Here is a 19,175-nt window from a genome sequence, read left to right as displayed (position 1 = left end):
CAACACGGAGGCCCAGGTCTCCGTCTCCTCTGCAGAGAGGCGGAAAGGAGAGGGCAGAGGGACCCCCTGACCCTCTTCACACACAGGGCGTGGCGTGGGCGCAGCCCCAGAGGGCACCTGGGAGCAGTTACTGCTGTGAGGCAGGCTGCCAGGCCCAGGCAAGGAGCAAAAGGGAGTGGGCAGCAGGGCCAGGTGTGTCGCTGGGTTCCCCCAAACTCATGGACAGGGCAAGGGAATGGGGTGGCTGGAGAGAGGCCCAAAGCCGGGTCCCTTCTGGGTATAAATGAGCCCTAATTGACTCCCAAATTGCTGCTCATTAAAGGATATTTCACTCCCTCTCCTCTCTTTCCTCAAAGATACCATCTTCCTCAGTCTGGCCTTTTGAGACGAAATGGTTTATTTAACTCAGAGACCAAGTGTAGAGACCAACAGAGCCAAGCCCAGCAAGTCCACCGAGTTGGAACGAGGATGTCTTCCCCGCGATCCCAGCCTTTCCTGGTCCCAGCCTCCTCTAAGGGCTCTGCCAGGTGTCCCCTCACTGCCCAGGGATACCGTCGGCTCAGGGGACTGTGTTATAGACCCCGTAGTTGTCCTGCTGGGTGACGTGCAGCTTCCAGGGGAAGAGGCGCTTCTGGGTGGGGAGACCTCGGGCCTGCCTCACCATGAGCGCCACGTCCTCATCCGACAGCAGCCGAACCAGGTCCCCGGCAGCATCCCGGTAATTTAGGGCGATGTCCTCCCTCTGGAACTCCCGCCTGAGTGGGAAAGGTCAGGGTTAATGACAGGTCCAGTGGCCTTGGGTCTAGGCCTGGGGCAGGGAGAGGGGGCGGAGGGAGTTTTAGGGGCCGGATCTAAGCATCAGAAGGGGTCAGAGCTTGACACAGGCCTTATCGTCCGAGTGGTCCAACCTCCCACTGTACAGATGGCTAAACTGAGGCTTTCACAAGCAATCAGTGGCACAGCCTGAAATGTCTTGTGTATAAATGTGCCAAAGACTTAAGAGCTGCTGTGGGGAAGAGGAGCAGGTTTGGCGGCACACAAAGCGGAGCAGGATAAAGCCCCAGAGAGCCCCGTGCGCGGCTGTGGAGGAGCTCCTGTGAGGATGGGACTGTCTCACGCGGGGAGAGGGCGTTCTCACACCCTGCTGGCGAGAGCAAAAATCGATCCAACCTTTCTATAAGCAATTTAATAAAACATGTCAGAAGCCTCACAGGCTTGCAAACACCTTGATCCCCAAATTCCACTCCTAGGAAATCATCCTAAGGAAATAATCGGAAATAACTCACACATTCACCAAATATGTAAGTCACAGCATTATTTTTAGTAATAAAAAAGTGGAAAATAATTTAAATGGCCAACAAGAGGGGGTGGCTCCACTAGTTACGGTGCACCCGCAGAATGATACGGCGTAGCCAATTAAAGCATATTGACGTAGGGGGTGGGTGGGCGTGTGCACTGAAGAAATCTGAATGCACCTCGAATAATGAGAGGAGTGAAAATAGGAGGTGATTTCACTTCTTTACGCCTTTCTGTGATTTCGGACATTCTTTTTTTTTTTAATAGTGAATAAGTGGGACTTGTGTTGTCAGGAATATAACAATGCTGTTTCCATTCCGTCAAATAACTGTCTCTAAGTGAACGGCGTCTTGGGAGGTGGTAGTTCCCGGGTGGTGGAGGGTCCAGGCCCAGGGTTTCTACCTAGGAAGGCGTTAGCTCTAGCTGCACATCCACACTCATAAACTGCATCTGCGTGACCTCAGACAACCCCTTTGCCTCTCTGCAGCCCCCGCTCATCTCTGACGCGGGAACCTGATGACAGCTCTGCAGGGCTGGGCTGTGGGTCAAACGTGGAAGCGAAACAGACGCAAAGCAGCTAGGCCCCTGATGCCCTGGCCCCCTCCCCCGTTCTCTCCTCCAGGGCTCGTGACTGCCTCGGTCCTCCAGCCCCGCCCCTCACCTCATGAGCTCCAGCAGGTCCTTGAACAGTGGGGTGCTGCTGAGGTCTTCCTCCACCGCGATGTCCCTAAGGGGATGACAAGCAGGGGTGAGGCGGCGTCATGCCAGGGGGATACACGGGAATGAGGCTGGCCTGGCCGGGCCGGACCTTGACATCTTGTTATGAGTTATGGTTTTCTCGGAGGGCGGTGGGAGCCACTGCAGGCTTTTAAGTGTGTACGCAGGGGGACGGCATCAGATCTGGTTTGGATCTTGGAGCCCGGAGTGTGATATTGGGGGTGAGGGTGGGGGTGGGGACAGGCCAACACCCCTCCCCACCGCCAGCAGGCCACGAACTTGATGGTGCTGATGGTGTCCTCGTAGTAGTAGCAGCGCAGCCAGTTGGTGGGGTCGTCTTCCTCCGGGAAGTCCTTGAGGATTTTCACGAAGGACAGTGGGAAGATGCCCGTGGCTCCCCGGACAGTGCCCTGGGGAGGAAAACGGGCTGCCTTGTCGGTGCGAGGAGAGGGGGCCCCAGCCCCCTTAGGATGATGGGGAAAGGCAGATGAGGTCTCAGTCCCCTTATGTAGAGGGAGGTGACCAAGGTCACCAAGCTGTTCGCCTACCCCAAGGCTTATATTTCGGTTTTAGAATAGCTCATGACCTGCATTTTTCTGGAAAGCTGCTATCATCTCATGCATTCATCCACTCAATCATTCATTCAAAGACTGCTTGAGCACCAGCTGTGTGGCTGGCCCTGGGCACTCAGAATGGATGGAGGTGTTCGCCCTCCCTCATGGGGCTTCCACTGCAATGGAGGGTGACAGACAGCGTGCAGGTCAATAGGTGTCCGTCATGGTGAGTCAGATGGTGGAAGGCGTTAAGGGGGAGGGAGAAGGAGGGGTGGTTCCCACCCATCCGCTCATTCCACAGACGCCACCAAGCACCTGCTCTGGACCACACAGCCAGAAATCTCTCTCCGGCCCGGGCCTCTCTCCTGAACTTCAGGCCAAGAGCCAGCCCTGCCCGTGCTTGGCTTTGCGAAATGTTCTCCTAGTCTTCACCACCCTGTGGAAGACAGAGTACCTACACCCCATTTACAGATGGACAAACGGAGGCTCAGAGAGTCCCCTCACTCCTCCCCTGACCTTCCCTTCAACCTAAGGCCAGAAGTTGGCCAGCATACTGACACATAGAACTTTCCAGAGAACAGGAAGGTAGCAAACATTTCCTGTTGCTGGAGAGTGACCCAGCAATACCCCTCAGGCAGCTGTAAGAGCTGATGAGTATCCGAGGCAGAGCTCTGAGATGGGGTATAATCAAAGCCACCAAGTCAGTGGGGCCAAGGGTCCTCGCTCCTCTCCAGCTCCCGGATGCCAGGGACCCTCCCCTCCCGTCAATGGTCCCCGGACCCCTGGACACCAGGGACCCTCCCCTCCCATCAATAGTCCCTCAACCCCTGGACGCCAGGGACCCTCCCCTCCCATCAGTGGTCCCTGGACCCCTGGACGCCAGCCCTGCTTGGGACCTGTCCCACAACCTCCTTCAGACACCCTCCCCAGGAGCCCCGAGAAAGAGAATCTTAAGCAGGACAGGACCTAACCCGAAGGCTGGCGCCAGACCAGGGCCTCCCACCCAGCGACGTCCCATCTCCATTCACTAAGTCACTATGAGCCCTTGCGTGGGCCACGCTGGCCGCACAGGGGGACAAAGCAGCGACCAAGAAGGCCCTGGTTCCAGAGTCTCATTTAACTCTCCCAGTGGCCCTGACACTGGCCAGAGGCCATGCATCCGGGGTTTCTGTAGGTCAAGCCCTGAACAGCAAGGCCTCCTTTAAGCCTTCCAGGAACCCTGTGAGGAAACTGCCACTGTTCTGCACTGACCAAAAAGGAAACCACAGGCCAGAGCGAGTCTCCCAAGGTCACGAAGCTGCTTAAAAACAGAGCAAAGACACGACGACAGATAGGCGACTCCAGACCCCCAGCTCTTCATCAGCATCTTCCCTCGCTGCCTCACAGGGGAGTAATGCCATCCCATCTTACAGACCAGGGTGTCTTATCTGGGGGGACTTCGCTCCCCAGGGCCAAAAGTCTGGAGACATGTTTGATTGTCACGACTGGAGGGTGACCTCTAGTGGGTGGAGGCCAAAGATGCTGCTAGACATCCTACAATGCACAGGACAGCCCCACAACAAACTATGTGACCCCAGATGTCAATAGTGTCAAGGCTGAGAAACCCTGTGATAGACCAAGAAAACCTCACTTCCATTCTCACCTCCAACCTTACCTCCAACCTCGCCTCCAACCTCACCTCCATCCTCACCTCCATTCCCACCTCCATCCTCACCTCCATCCTCACCTCCAACCTCACCTCCAACTTTACCTCCATCCTCACTTCCAACCTCATCTCCATCCTCACCTCCATTCCCACCTCCATCCTCATCCCCACTCCCACCTCCAACATCACCTCCATCCTCACTGCCATTCTCACCTCCGTCCTCACCTCTAACCTCACCTCCAATCTCACCTCCATCGTCACCTCCACTCCCATCTCCAACCTCACCTCCAACTTCACTTCCTTCCTCACTTCCAACCTTACCTCCAGCCAGTCTTTATTGATCCGACTGAGAAGAAAGATCACGTCTCCAGCTTTGAAATTCAGCTCCAGTTTGCTGTTCCCAGTGAAATCAAACAGTGCCTGGGAAGAAGAGTGGAGTAAGGCGGGAGGGAGGAGACATCCACTGCGGGCCTACTAGGTACTTACAGACTTCAGTGTCCCTTTTAACAGATGAGGAAACTGAGGCTCGGGGAGGATGGGTGACTTGTCTGAGGCCACTCCATTTGACAGTGGAGGAGGCGGGATTAGAACCCAGGTCTCCCTGATTGTAGAATGGGTGCTCCTTCCAGACCCGGTGGGATGCACGTGGAGAGGGAAGGGTCCAAGATCCCTGGACAGAGCACCTTCCATGGCCCCCCAGGTCACACTGTGAGCTCCAGCGCTCCCAACCCCCTCTCCCCCAGGGCACTGGCCATGCTGTCTCTGAAATGCCCTACGTATGTGTCCCTGGGGAGATGTGAGCCCTCTGAGGACAGGGCCTTGTCTGAGTCATCTCTGAGGCTTCAGTCCCCAGGTGGGGCTGGCCCAGAGGAGGCCCGGGAAAGCTTGCTGAATGAATGATGGATGGACGCATTTTCCTACGCCTCTGTGTTCTCCTCACATCCCCTCCCCTCAGCTGGGCTGGGGGTCTCAGTGGCCTCACAGCCTGAGAAACCCTGTGATAGATCAAGAAAACCTCATTTCGATTCTCACCTCCACCTCCCACCTCAACTCCAACCTCATCTTTACCCTCACCTCCATTCCCACCTGCATCCTCACCTCCATCCTCGCCTCCAACCTCATCTCCATCTTCACCTCCATTCCCTCCTCCATCCTCCTCTCCATTCCTCACAGCCTGAGGCTGTGGGCCCTTCCTCCCTGCAGCACCAGCCCACACAGCAAGGCCCAGCAGGAGGAGGGGCTCGGTGCTGCCCAGAGGCGAGGCGGGAGGGCCTGGCCCCACGGGGTACCTCTGCTCGTGGAGCTGCCATGCGGTCAAAGCCGGCACCTTGTGGGCACTCGTTCTTGCTGTGGAGAGAGAAGAGGGTCTTGTCAGCCTGCCTGGTTCTCTCAGGGCCCAGCTCCCTGACTCTGTGCCCAGAAGAGACCCTCACCAGAGGCAGGAAAGGCAGGAGAGGGAGAGGATGCTGAAAATGCAGATCCAGCCATCCCGCATATCCCCTAGTTCTCACCGCCCCAGGGGAGGGACCACATCCTCCTGTGTGGACTCAGAAGCAGAGGCTCAGAAAGGAGATGGGAGTACAGACATATTTGCTTAGAGCCAGGACTTGCCAAACCTTTCACGTTTGTTCTTTCTTCTACAACCCACACCCAACCTCTAACTTTTCAGCTGAGGAAATGGGCTTGGGGAAGTGACATGCCTTGTTGCAGGGCCCAGGGCTGCCGTGTGGCACAGCTGGAACTCGGGCCGTGCTTGCCTGGGTGGACAGGAGAGATGTCCAGGCACCAAGGGGACACTCGGGGATACCAGCTGGAGGAAGGAGGGAGGAGCTGGGAGGGAGGCCGGGGCTCAGGAGCACTGCCCTGGCGTCTCTGCAGCCGCAGCCTCGCCTTTGGGAACCCAGCTCTACTCTAGTGGCTTGGATTTTCCATGATTATTTCCTGCTTAGGAGGAGGCTGGAAGGGCACGAGGCTGGAGGGGAGTGGTGGGCTCTTTAAAGTAAGGAACTGAGTGGCAGCGCCGCCTGGGGGCCACCATGATACACAGGGAGGCAAGGCCAGCCCCCTGGAACTGAAACAAACCAGGGACAAAGCATTCGGGGAGATGCTCAGAAGGTCCGTGATAGAACAGCTCCCCCCCCCCCCCGCCCCGCTCCCCACTCTCCCCAGGCGCCAGCGCTCTCAGACCACCCCCAGTGGCTGCTGTGGCCCCAAACCCTCCCCATAATGGCCCAGCCCCTGTCCTTCGGTCCTTTCTGTCACACACATCAAAACACATCCAGCTTCTGTCCCTCGGGGCCCGGAGTTTGGTTTTCCAAGCTCCTCTGATCAGCCAAACATCCTGGATGTTCAGAGTTAGAACTCATCTCCATCCCTTCTCTTCTTCCAGGGAAAAGAGGGGCCCTTGCAGCGGGGGCCTCTGGGACAGAGAGCGCCGGGTCAGGAGGAGGGTGCCCAGGGCTCTGGTTGGCGGGAGTGCAGGCACCGGCCACTTACACTTTCCGGGTGTGCGGGCGGAGGCGGCGGAGCGCATGGGGCACCTGCTCGGCGTCGTAGGACGACTGGTAGAAGAAGATGCGCACGTCCTCGTCCATGAGCAGCCACACAGGCAGGCTGAGGAGGCTCTGGTGCGGGTGAGAGGACGAGACCGCTGGGGCGGCTGCAGACAGGCCTGGCCATCCCAAGGCAGCTGCCCCGCCCCCGCCCCCACGCCACACCTCTGTCTCTGCTAACCCGTCTCCTACCCGACAATAGAAACGAGATGTATTTTAAAGATCTGCATACTCTGAAGTTAACATTGCACAAGCTTTGCTCCTGGGTTCAAGGCTAGGAGGCGGCCAAGTGGTCGGAGAACTGTCCATTTGGAAAAGGCCTGGAGGCCTCCAGACATGACAGGAAAGGTGAGGACAGGTGACGTGATGTGCTGGCGACTGTCCAGGCGCTGCACTGAGGGCCACACCATGTGACTTCACTCCATCTTGTGATAACCTGGGATTTAGCATCAGAGAGGGGAAGGAACCTGCCCAAGGCCACACAGCCTAGCAAGTGATAGAGCTGGGACACCCAGAGCCATCTGCTGCTCAGGCGCATCTCTCAGTCAAAGGAGACAATAGTGGGAGGAAGGATGCCCCAACTAACCCAAATTAGCAACAGGTGGTGGTAATATGGCCAAAAAACACATCCTGATACTTCATCTCATCTCACAGTTGGGGAAACTGAGGCTGGGAAAGGGGAAGTGCTCCGCCCAGTCAGCAGACCTAGGAAATAGCAGTTAGGACTCCCATTCCATCTGATGCTGGTTACATCTGCCATGATGCAAAGACACTGAGGCTGCGAGGACACAGAGGACCCAGAACCTGGCAGGGCCATTCCCCCAAGTGCCACACCACGTGGGTCCCCAGGAGCACCGGGGTTCGGCTTTGGGTGCTACAGCTCCAGAGGCACCAAGACCCCCTCAGGGCACCCCACGGAGGCAGCAGGATGGGGAGGGGCCAAGAACTCGCTCCCAGAGGAACTGGGAAGTCAGAGCCCAGGAGCGACACGGCTGTCACACGGGGAGGGCAGGGAGGCAGCCCAGAGATAGGCTTAAGAAACAGACCCTGCACCAGGCTGTGCCCAGGATCGAAGCCCAGCTTTGTCATCCCAGCTTTGTCATCCCAGCTGGGTGAGTTTGGGCAAGTGTGCCTCTGTGTGTTCTTTAATAAAACGGGTGTGATAATAGCATCTCCCTGGTGGGATTGTCTAAGGATGAAATAAGTGAATATGTGCACACACTTAGAACAGCGCGGGGCATCTAGCTGGCGCCCCATCCTAGTCAGATATTCTCATTGCTGCTGTTATCTTTATTACAACACAGCACAGGAGGTAAGAACACAACCTTGGAGTCACAGACACGTGAGTTCAAATTCCATCCCTCCTACAATTGCTCTGTGACACTGAGTGAGTGACTCCACCTCTCTGTGCCTTTGTGTCCTCATTTTTAAACAGGGATAATAGTATCTCACTCCCAAGTTATTGAGGGAATTCAATAAGCCTGTTCATTTATCCGACAAGCGCACACCCAGAGCGTCCCGGCTGCTGGTCAGAGTTCTCCGCGTGGTTCCAGGTGGATGCTATCACAAATCCCATATTCTTCATGGGGACAGCAGGGAGACCAGTGGGTGGAAATTACAGGGAATCAGGCTTTTCTAATAGCTAACCAACAACGGGAAGAGCAGCCTGGGTCAGGGGAGAGTGGTGGTGAGCTCCGTGTCTTTGAAGGTGTGCAAGCACAGGGTGGGATTACAGTAGCAGAGATTCCTGCACTGATTGACCTCCGGGCTTTAAGGAAAGAAACTGGACACAGACAGGTGGAGATGGGGTCCCCCAGGGTGCAGGTTGCTAAGAACAGGTGTGGGATGAAAAGCCCCCTGCTCTGCAGCCTCTCTCCCTCCCTGGGGGCATAGTCTCCTTGCCCAGCCCCAAGGAGGAGGAGGAGTGTGACCGTCCAGCCACCCTGAGAAGCAGCGGTTACAGTGCCCCCTGGAGGGCAGACAGCCCCAGTGCGGGGATCACACACTGCCCTCCTTGTCTCTTCTCCGCTCAGAGCCCAGGGTTCCTGCCGCCACCAGGAGTCACGATCTCTCAAGTTCTGGAGCAAGTTCACAGTTTACAAAGCCCTTTCCTGTCCTTTTCTCGATGGATTCCATCATCACTCCCGCGAGACAGGTGAGCTGGAGCGCTGCTCCATTCCATAGGTGAGAGCAACAAGGGGAGAGCAGAAGAGAAGGGGAGCTCTCACTGTCTGTGACGATGCTCTGGGCTACAAGGAGGGCTTTCCACTCCAGTTTCCTGAGGTTGCTATCAAGCCATGGGTTGTATGCCTCTAGTGATGGGGTGCTCACTTATGCTTACATCATGAGGAACACTGTCCCTGTCTTGCGTTGCTCTGTTTGGTGAAAGGCCTTTCCTGACCAGCCTGGTCCCTGCCTTTAAGATATTCCTTCCTCCATCCTTCCATCTCCTAGGGATACAAGCTGCTTTCAGGCTGGGGAGTACACAAGGGCACCCAGCCGAGGCCTGTGAGTATGAAATCCTAATCTGATACCCAGCCTGTGTCCTGGCAGAGGGGCCTTTCTCCAGTTCGCACAAAGGCTCTGTGTGAGAAAGCTGGGGCTCCGGCCCGGCATGCCCCCTTATACAGGCCACGCGCCTTAGTGATTTCCTGATCCACCTGTCCATATGCCCACTGGGAAGCAGGCACCCTGGCGGCAGGCACTGGATCCTATTCACCTCTGTGTCAGAACACTGGCACCAGCGTTAGATTTGTTAATTCAAAGTGTGGCTCCCTGTACCTCCCCGGGACCCTGAGAACACAGCCTGTTTCTCTCCCTAGGCCAGGCATTAAGGACTGAAGATGCCGGCCATCAGAGCAGGAGAACCAGCCCCAGTGCCCAAAGCCACGCCCAGGGGTGGCACCCGGGCCACTCCCCCTCGCAACACCCGGTGCCCTGCCCTCCCCGCTGCTACAGCGGCATGGTCACGCTCTTACTTTCATGTAGGCATTGAGGGCCGGTATCCGCGACTCGGCGATCTCCTTTTTCACACCCACATAGACTTTGGCTGAGGAGAGAGGAGAGGGAAAACGCTGTCCTGGAGCCTGGCCCGAGAACATGGGCTCGGGGCTCCCACCCGGGGCCAGGAGTGGGCTGCGCTCCTTCTCTCATCTTCCTCGGCGCCCAGTAGCTGCTCTGGACCAGCCCATCACGCACCTTGCATTCTCTGAGTTGCAGTCTTGCCAGCGATTTTTCTTGTTTTAATTGTTTATTTATTACCTGTTCCTACACACACACACACACACACGCACACAGGATTCTTGGCTCCAAGAGAACAGGATCTTTATCTGCTTTGCTAACAGCTGCATCCCCAGCCCCCAGGACAGTGTCCTCAACTCGGGCTGCACACACAGCTCATCCGAGGAGTTTAAAAATTCCATTGTGTGAAGCTTGTCCCAGAACAATTAGATCAGAATCTCTGCGGGTGGGACTCGGGCATCAGATCCTTTCAATCCTGAGATACTTCCACTGTGCCACCAAGGTTAAGAATCACGGGTCTAGAATAATGGCCAAATCAATAAATATTTGTTGAGTGGATGAATGAATCATTCTTCAAAAGCAGGGCAGAATGTTTGAGGGGAAAGGGAAGCTGATGACGGTTGAGCAAAGACAAATGTCCCCTCCAGGAGCCTCAGGTCCCTGGGGAACCACCCACCCAGAAAGCCCCCATCACAGGGTGAACGTGACACCTGTCTTGCTCGCACTGCCCAGGAGACAGGCGGGGCTGGGGTCTGGCAGCCGTGGGAAGGTAGCGTCTGAGGTCTGCCATAGAGATGGACATTTGGGAGTTAGCAGCAAGAAAAGGGACAACTAAAGTCCCAGGTGTGGGTCAGATTGCCTTGTGGGGGGAGCGAGAAGCCAGGACTGAGGCTGGTGATGCGGAGAACGCCACCTTCCAGGGAGCAGCGGAGGAGGCAGGTTCTGTAAGGGGAGGTTGGAGGAGCAGCTGGTGAGGGAGGAAGGGAATTGGGAGACGCTGATGCCACAGAAGGTGGGAGAGAGCTTCCCGGAGGGAGACGCGGGACAACCAAGATGAGGCCGGAGACGTGCCCCTGGAAGTCAGAGTGCACAGGCCACGGCCACCATCCCAACGGGAAATCCTGGAGCCGTAAGAGCTGAAACCAAGCTGGTGGGTTGAGCAGATGATGAGAGATGAGACGGTGGGACAGTGAGCGAAGATTTATCGGAAAAGGAAGAAGAAAAAGATCTTTGAGGGTTTGTGGGGCTCAAGGAGGCTTGTTGCAAGGATGCTTCCTCATGGCACGTGTTTGTTTAAAGACGGAAGAGAACCGAGCCCATGCAGAGACTCAGCAGAGTCAACGTAGAAAGGAGAAGGTGCGTATATGAGGACCACGTGGGACAAGCTGGCAGGGCAGTGCCCCGAAAGAGAAGAAAGGAAAAGCGATGTGGAGCCCTGAGGAGAGGTCGGCGGAGAGCAGGAAAGACCCCGTTCCCCTGCATCCCAGAGAGGGAAGGGGCAGGTGTGAGCTGAACCAGCTCCCAAGGAGGAAAAGAGAAGCCAGGAACCCTTGGGGACAGCTGTGGTCCCTCCGTGCTGGATGCCGAGGAACCATGGGCATGGACACGGGCTGAGGCAGAGAGCAGGCTGGAGGCGGGATTCGGGGCTTGGAGAAGGAAAGGGCAGGAAGTATCCCTGCCATTTGGGAGAAGGGGCCTTGTATCCAGCCTGCAGGGCATGAAGACCACCACGGAGACCCCAGAGCCCACACGGATAGGGTTTTCCCCTGCAGGGCTCAAGCAGACAGGCACTGGGAAGCCGAAGGTCTGGGCCTGTCCCAGGCGCACGTTAGGACCAAGTTGGGGAAGGCCAGGAGGCAACGGGTGAGGGGACACAGCACAGTGTGCCAGCAGGGCAGGGAAGGAGGGGGAGCCTGGGGAACCGGCAGAAGCAGGACTGCAGACATAGAGGCAGTCCTCATGGAAGGGCTGGTGGGAGGGCTGGGAGGGGAGTCTGTGCGTTTAATGAGGGAGACGCGGAATTCTTGTCTGGAGGAGGAGAGGCCGGTGCCCAGGCGCTCTAAACCGTGGCTTCGCTGGTGGAGGGCTGAAGCAAGGTGGCCGTAGAGGTCACTGGAGCTCAGGAGGTCAAGGGCTAGGAGGCCAGAGAGCTAGAGGTGGCAGCCTGTGACTGCCAGGAGGGGGCCGCGGACTGAATGCACGGTTTTCGCGTGCGCTAGAAGAGGATAACCGGACAGTGTCAGCGGGGCTGGAGCGAGAGGCCGGGCCGGCCCGTCCCGGGGTGGGGGCCCAGCCCCGGGGCAGCCGGGCCGCCGGCCTACCTGGGAGCGTGGGCAGGCTGCAGGTGAAGGCGTTGCTCTTGTTCTCTGGCCCGAACCGCTCCTCCAGCTTGCTCTGCAGGGCGTGGAACTGGCGGTAGCGGCGGTAGATGAGGTACTTGGACCCTCCTTTCGTCTTCACCTCGATGACGAAAACCTGGGGAGGACAGAGGCCGGGGCTCAGGCCTCGGGGGCCAGGGGCAGAAGAGGCTGCAGGCTCAGAGGTCCCAGGCTCAGCACAGGGTTTTTCGACCTCGGTATTACACCGGGGGCCAGATCACTCTCGGCGGCGGGGGCGTCCTGTGTGCCGAGGGTGTTGAGCAGCATCCCTGGTCTCCACCCCAGGTGCCACCGCACCCGGCCCCAAGTCGTAATCATCAACAGTGGCTCAAGATATCCACTGCCAGATGTCCCCTGGAGGGCAAGATTGCCTCGTGGAGAACCACTGGGATAGAAGAATGAGAAAGCGGAGGTTCAGCGGTCAGAAGGTGAAGGTTCAGAGGTCAGGTGGGGGTTCAGAGGTCAGAGGGTCCCAGTCCAGGAGTCTCTCTTACAAAGTGGCTGGTGAAGCCCCTCTTCTCCTCGATGTCGGCAATGTTGGCTGAGATGGCGATGTCGTCAGGAAGCTGTTCAAAGTCACTGCGGGATGCAGGAGGAAAAGACATCTGGTCATCACCCCTGATGCGCTGGGTGGGCCCCCGGTGCGAGGTGGCGTGCACAGCGAGCCACGGGCTTGTCCGGCACTCCTCGTTCAACACCCTCCCTGTGCCAGGCCGAGACCCAGAGCAGAGCTTGAGAGCCAAGGCCCTTGGAGATGGACCAGTGTATCAACAGCCATATTACGGTCCAGCAGATGGCTTTGTGGCCACATTATTCCTCCAGGAATGGTGGATTCATGGAGAACCACCTCCACGTCAGGCCCGGTTCTAGGCCCCCGGCCACAGGGGTTACAAAGTCAACTCACACCCCACAGAGAGGATGGCTAATTATGCCCAGGTCAGGGAAGCCCTCACTGAGGTGACATGAGCCAGGTCTAGAAGGTCGAATAGGAATCCACCAGGTAGGACACGGCAGGGCTGGGGGGAGTGGGCTTCCTGGCAGAGGGAACAGCATGTGCTAATGTTCTGAGGCCTGAGGCTGGGGCCCAGGTCTCGTGTGGCTGGAGTCTGATGTGATCAGAGACTGAACAGGCAGAGGAGGCCAGGCCAAGGAGGGCCTCCAGTGCTGAGCGAAGGAACTTCTCTGGGCAACAGGGAGCCACACAGGGCTTCGGAGGAGAGTGAGAACACAACATGATCTTGGCTTTAGGAGGCCAACCCAGGCAGCCGCATGGAGAGGTGACAGAGGGCAGAGACTGAAGGAGCGGAGCGCCACAGGAGGCCCTGAAGTGTCCAACTGAGAGATGATGTGGGCCTGTGCCAGACAGCCAGGACAGGAGGGAAGAACAGACACAGGGACACCATCCTGGCAGACATAGTTTCATTTGTTGTGTCCCCTGCTTCTTCCTGCTCATCAAGCTCCAGTTCTTTTCAGGGTAGCAATGCACCTAGCCCCAAGGTGAAAGACCATGATTGGTCTGAGCCCAACATAAGGATCTCATTCCTATTTCCCAGCCTCCCTTGCAGCTAGGAGCAGCCAGTGACTAGTTCTGGCCAGTGGGACCTAAGAGGAAATCTGCTACAGGGGCCTCTCGAAGAATGTTGGCTTTCCTGATCCAGAGGGATGGACAAGGCCAGCATGGGTCTCTTCCCCTTTCCCCTTCTTCCTGCCTTGAAAGCAGTTGTGACTTCTGGACCTGAAGCAGCCATATTGCATCCATGAGGCAAAAACATGAGGAAGACCAAACGAATCTCTGGAATGCTGGTCCTAAAGTCACGAGCTGTGGACCCAGCTGTGGCCTACCTCTGGACTTCTTGTTACGTGAAAAAATAAACCCATTTGTTTAAGGCCCTATAAGTTCCTCTGTTCCCACAGTCTCATGAGTTTCCAACAGATACAATAACCATTGTGAGTCATTCCTGAGTTGCAAGCCATCTGTCACCTGTATTCTGACTAGAATGGGTGGGAGGGGAGCAGGGGTGATGGCTTCAGTTTCGGGCATGCTCCTCTGAGCGGCCTCTTGGGCACCCAGGTGGGGTCCAGCAAGAGCTGGCGTGTGGCTCTGGAGCTCTGCAGAGAGGTCTCAGCTGGAATAGGAGAGGTAAGAACCGTCTTTCCCATCACTTCTGGCTAAGACCCCCAGGGAAGAGCAATCAGTGAGCAGAGAAGGGGCCTGAGAGGGACAGAGGCAGAAAGAGAAAACAGAAGCCAAGGAGACGGAGAGGCAGCAGCCAGGGGTCACCAAGGCCAGACACTTGTGGACCAGCCAGGAAACAAGAGGCAATTATGACTCAACTGCGGTAGCACTGGGGACAGCGTGGGAGCAGGGGATGGAGGCTCCACGTCGGAGGCCGCAGAGCCAGCCAGAACTTCAGGAGGAATCCATTTCAAAGGCCACACCCAGTCCCTGCCGTTGCTGGCCCCACGTGACCTGGGCTGCTTGGGAGCTGGGGCTAACTCGGGACACTGGAGGCTCCCACCAGGAGGTGACTCAGGGTGGCAGCGGATGGGCAGAGGAAACCTCCACCACTTCCAGAGCAACTTCGTGGCTGCTGGCAACCTCCGCACTTTCTTCCCACACACGCCCCTGGTGACACCCTGGGGGAAGCTCCCTCCTCCACTTTCTCCCCTGAGGCCGTGCATCTCCCGGGTATTTCATCTGCAAGCTGACGGGGGCAGGGCAGGAAGGAACCAGAGGGTTGGAAACGGCCCCACGCAGGGAATCGGGCAGGTTGGGTAATCCTTCCTATGCTAGGCTTACCCAATCCTAACTATGGCTAACTATTTCCTGAGGGCACACTATGCACCAGGCACTCTTCTAAGACACCATTTTACAGTGGAGGAAACTGAGGCACAGAGAGGTTAACAAACTTGCCCCAGTAAGTCAAGCAGCTGAGATCTGAGCATAAGCAGGTTGGCTCCAGAATTTTGTTCGCAAACACCACTGCGCTGCCCCTAGGTTGAAGCTCCCAACAGCTTGCTGCAGGAACTCAGGTAAATCCCAACCCCTCCCAGCCTCAGTTTCCCCATTGGAACTCATAATAATAATAATAGCAAGCCCTTGTTAGTGTTAGCAACTACCGCAGCTCAGAGGACGTGGCCTCTGCCTTCCCGGGTCTCAGGGCTGAGCGGAGGAATTGGACACTCAATAAATAATTACTGAATTTCTATGGTCAGAGATGCTGTGAAGGAAAAGCACACGGCGCTTTGAGCTGCGACAGGAGCCTGGCCATTATCACAGTCCCTCAAAGAATCGGCAGGGCAGCAGGCAAGGGAGGTTGTCAAGCGGATGCTTCTAAGATGGGGTGACATCTATCAGAGAGAGAAACAGGGGTGCTGTGCATCTATGAGCACAAGGCTCGCCCCGACTGAGGTGGTCAGGGAGGGCTTCCCAGAAGAAGCAGCGCTGGGTCAATGCGAGAAACAAAGAGAGTCGGCCACAGGAGGACACGCAAGGGAACCCGTCATGCCAGAGGGGGAAGTTCAAGGGACTACAAGGGGAGAGGGGTGGTTTGAGTGGGGCTGGAGCACAGAGCAAGAAGCAGAAAGTACTGAGATACGAAGCCAGCGAGACAGGCAGGGCCCCTCACGAAGGGCCCTTGGCCTTGCCCTGGGGCGACGGGGAAGAGGCCATGCCAGGAGGGCATCCGCAGACCTGTGTGTGCCAGAGCGGGAGGGCACAAGTGGGAGACGAAGGCCGCAATCTCGCTCTGCCATTGCCAGCAGGGACCTCTGTAAAATGGGACCAGAGAAGTCTTTACATCCTGGAGGCTCAGGAGGTCCCACCTGCAACACGCACAGCCCGAGAAGCGCCACGAGATCAGAGACCCTGCTCACTGCTGCATCCCCAGGGCCCACAACAGCACCAGCTCATAGGAGGAACTCAGCACAGGGCCACTGGCTGCGTCTGTGTTAGCAAGCCCTCTGGTTGCAGTGTGGGAATGGTCTGGCTGCCTGCTGGGCCGAGCCAGGAGGTTTCGGCCCAGGGCGGGGGCAGAGATGCAGCAGACCCAACCGGAAGTCCCGCTGGAAGAGCCCCTCCCCTGGAGACCTCAGCCACCCTGAGCTGAAGCCCACTCAGGGTCCTCCCGGGCTGGATGCTCAGGCTCATACACACTCATGTTTGCAAAGACCCTTGCCTGGCAGCTAGTTCAGGTTTTGTGGCTCCTGCACACAGTAGGCGCTTGGAACATGTTTGTCAGAACCAAAGTCACTACCCCCGGCAGTCCTTTCCATCTGCAGGCCCTGAAGGGATGGAGGAGGGTGGCCTTCCTCCTTCAGGGGCTTGCGGGGCTGAACAAGGACAGGGCGTGGGAGGGAGGGGACACACAGGCCTGCCAGCCAGGTCTTGGCATCATCTCTCAGATCGTGCACCCCAAGAAGTAGGAAGTGCCACAGCCTCAAACGGCAGCTGCTTCCCGAAGGCTGGAGTTTGCGTGTCAGGCCCAGTCTCCAGTGAGAGCTCATGGGGAAGAGGGGCTGGAATCTGGTGGGATGACCTCACCCCAGCCCCCCAGCACCACCCTCTGTGGCTCACAAAGGCCATTCTCGACCTGCCTTCTGAGCATTTGCATCTGTGGCCCCTCCCTCCGCACACACTGACAAGCTTTCTTTCTGAAATTTAACCTTGGAAATTCCCCGCCAGCTTCCATTTCTAGCCCCAGACTCCCCCTGGGGCCCTTTGCTGCCCACTTCGGCCCAAACCAGCCTGACCCATCTCCAGCCACCCTCTGGGTCACCTCCACACAGTTGGCACGTTCTTTTTCTGATGTCACCTGCTGTTCCAATCCAGGAGGGCAGGAGCCGAGCCCTGTGTCCTCAGGTTCCCCACAGCTGGCTACCGAGGCAATATCCAGAAAAGGCTTGCTGAGAGATGAGGCTCCCAGCCCCAGCCCTGCCACTCACTCCGTGTGACCCTGAGGAAGTACCTGATCCACCATAGGCCTCAGTTTTCTCATCTGTACAATGACAGTCTTGGACTGCAAAGATCTAAGGCCACTTTGCTGCTCAAAGATGCATTCATTCCTTAATTCATTCAGCAGCATCTACTCGGCACTTAAGACTGAGACTAAGATTGCCACTGTTCCATCTCCTAATGATGCAGCCGTGACCAGAGCATGCAAATATCCTCAGGGAGCTTGTTTCTAAAGCGGGAGCCAGCGATAAAGAAAACAAGCGAGTGAGCATAGAACTAACTGCCAGTAAATGAGGACCATGAAGAAAAAGGAAACAGGGCAAGGGGTCAGAGAGCAACGAGGGGGCTTTCTAAGAGGGTTTCTCAGAGGAGGTGACATTTGAGTCAAGCCCTGGATACAGAGGGGGAACAAGCCAGATTCTGAGACTCTGTTTGGACAGAAGATGAAAGTGAGCCCAGCTTGGGACCCAGGACACCTGAGTTCCCATCCAGATTCTGCCACCCACTCCTGTGTGACCCTGGGAAAGTCACTCCCCCTCTCTGAGCCTGAGTGTCTTCATCTGTGCCTGAGGGAGGTGAGCCGCAACTCAAAATTTCCTTAAAACAGTTCTAAGAGTCTGTATTTCTGAGAATTCGGGCTCTGAGTCAACTCCAGCCTCCCAACTTTTGATGCTGCTAAGGCCGCAGGAGGGCAGGCCTTGTCCCCCGAGGCCTGCAGGGGACAGTGAGGAGGCCCAGGGAGGGCGGCGCCTCGCACTCACCTCTCAGCCCGCAGCTGCTGGGCCACGGCCATGGCCGTCAGTGGTCCAGGAGAGTGGGTGTCAAAGGGTCTCACCCAGCCAGGGCCGGGCTGAGTCCACCCCTCACTTCCCTCCAGCCACCCCGGGTCTCGCGGCTGCGGTCCCAGGACTCCACAGAGCGGCCTTTGGGCAAGCCGCACCCTGCTCCTTTCAATTCGAGAGGAGGCTCCTCCCCCGGCTGGCTCTCGGGGTCTAGCTTGTGGCCCGCACTTCCTCTTCCCCATCTCCCAGCTGCACCTCAATTGGGGAAGTGCCCTCCCTTGGACTCCGGGTCTGCAAGAGTCCACTGGGCTTTTGGGACTTCCTCGATGTCAGTTCTTGGTGCCAGGCCTTGGCTGGGCCTCCGAGAGCCCCACTCCGTCAGAGACGGGGGCCCCAGTGTTGGCTCAGCCGCCGAGGGGCCATGTGACCTTGGGGACTCACTTCTCATCCTCCGGCTCATCAAACCCAACCCAAGCTCTCCCGCTACCAAGGCTTTGCTCAAGCTATTCCCTAGGCCTGGAGTGCTGGCCTCCATCTTGCCTGCCATCCCTCAGGCCCAGCTCAAAAATGCCGCCTCCTCTGGGAAGCCTCCCTGGTTCCCCTGACAGAGTTCGTGCTCACAGGCACCTCTGTCATTTTAGAGTGCGAAGGTCAGTTTATGATTTTATCTTCCCCTTCCCATGGAGCCCTGGGCTGGATGTTCTCCATCCCCAGATCCCCGGGCCTGCGTGGGCCTGGCACAGCTGCTCCTCCTACAGGGCTGCCAAGCAGAGCGAGCTTCTCAACACAGGCCTGATCACACCCCTCCCTGCTTAAACCTTTACTGCTTCCCCCTACACACAGGAGAACGTCCACACTCCCAGCCCTGCCCACCTCCGAAGCTCTGAAGGCCCTGCTGGCTTCCCCAGGGCCCTCTCCCCACTCTCCTTCCCACAGGCGCCCCTACTCCATCTCTAGAATGTTCCAAGATGTCTGCTCCTCAGAGCCTTCATGCATGCTGTTCCCCTGCTGGAATGCTCTTCCCTGCCTCTTTTAGGGCTTGGCTTGGAAGTCGCCTCTTCAGCAAGGACTTCCCTGATCCCTCATCCTAAATCAAGCCCCTCCCCATGAGCTTCTCACTCAGCTCCCTGTACTTTTACTCCAGCGCATTTGGGACTGTTGTCATTTCATACTTGTGCGTGTATTTCTGGGTAACAGCTGCCTTCCCGGCCAGCCCAGCGCCTGGCGCATCGCAAGTGCTCAGCCAGTATTCTGGGAGTGACCGGGATGCTTCTAG

The 19,175-nt window shown here is 57.3% G+C and overlaps 1 protein-coding gene across 1 annotated transcript; it reads right to left on the bottom strand.

Moving 5' to 3' along the window:
• Window positions 1–379: 379 nt before the first annotated feature.
• Window positions 380–18,134, bottom strand: NCF4 (neutrophil cytosolic factor 4). The gene is made up of 10 exons (XM_008533727.2): window positions 17,879–18,134; window positions 12,658–12,742; window positions 12,107–12,260; window positions 9,743–9,813; window positions 6,709–6,836; window positions 5,502–5,559; window positions 4,534–4,632; window positions 2,293–2,423; window positions 1,958–2,023; window positions 380–755 (listed from the first exon to the last, which is right to left on the bottom strand). The coding sequence occupies exons 1-10, from the start codon at window positions 17,908–17,910 to the stop codon at window positions 560–562; spliced, it is 1,020 nt and encodes a 339-aa protein (XP_008531949.2). The 5' UTR covers window positions 17,911–18,134; the 3' UTR covers window positions 380–559.
• Between the last annotated feature and the right edge of the window lie 1,041 nt (window positions 18,135–19,175).

Source organism: Equus przewalskii, chromosome 29, assembly GCF_037783145.1.
Source record: "Equus przewalskii isolate Varuska chromosome 29, EquPr2, whole genome shotgun sequence".
In the NCBI taxonomy this organism is placed as follows: Eukaryota; Metazoa; Chordata; class Mammalia; order Perissodactyla; family Equidae; genus Equus; species Equus przewalskii.
This window is presented reverse-complemented; position numbering and strand designations above follow the sequence as displayed.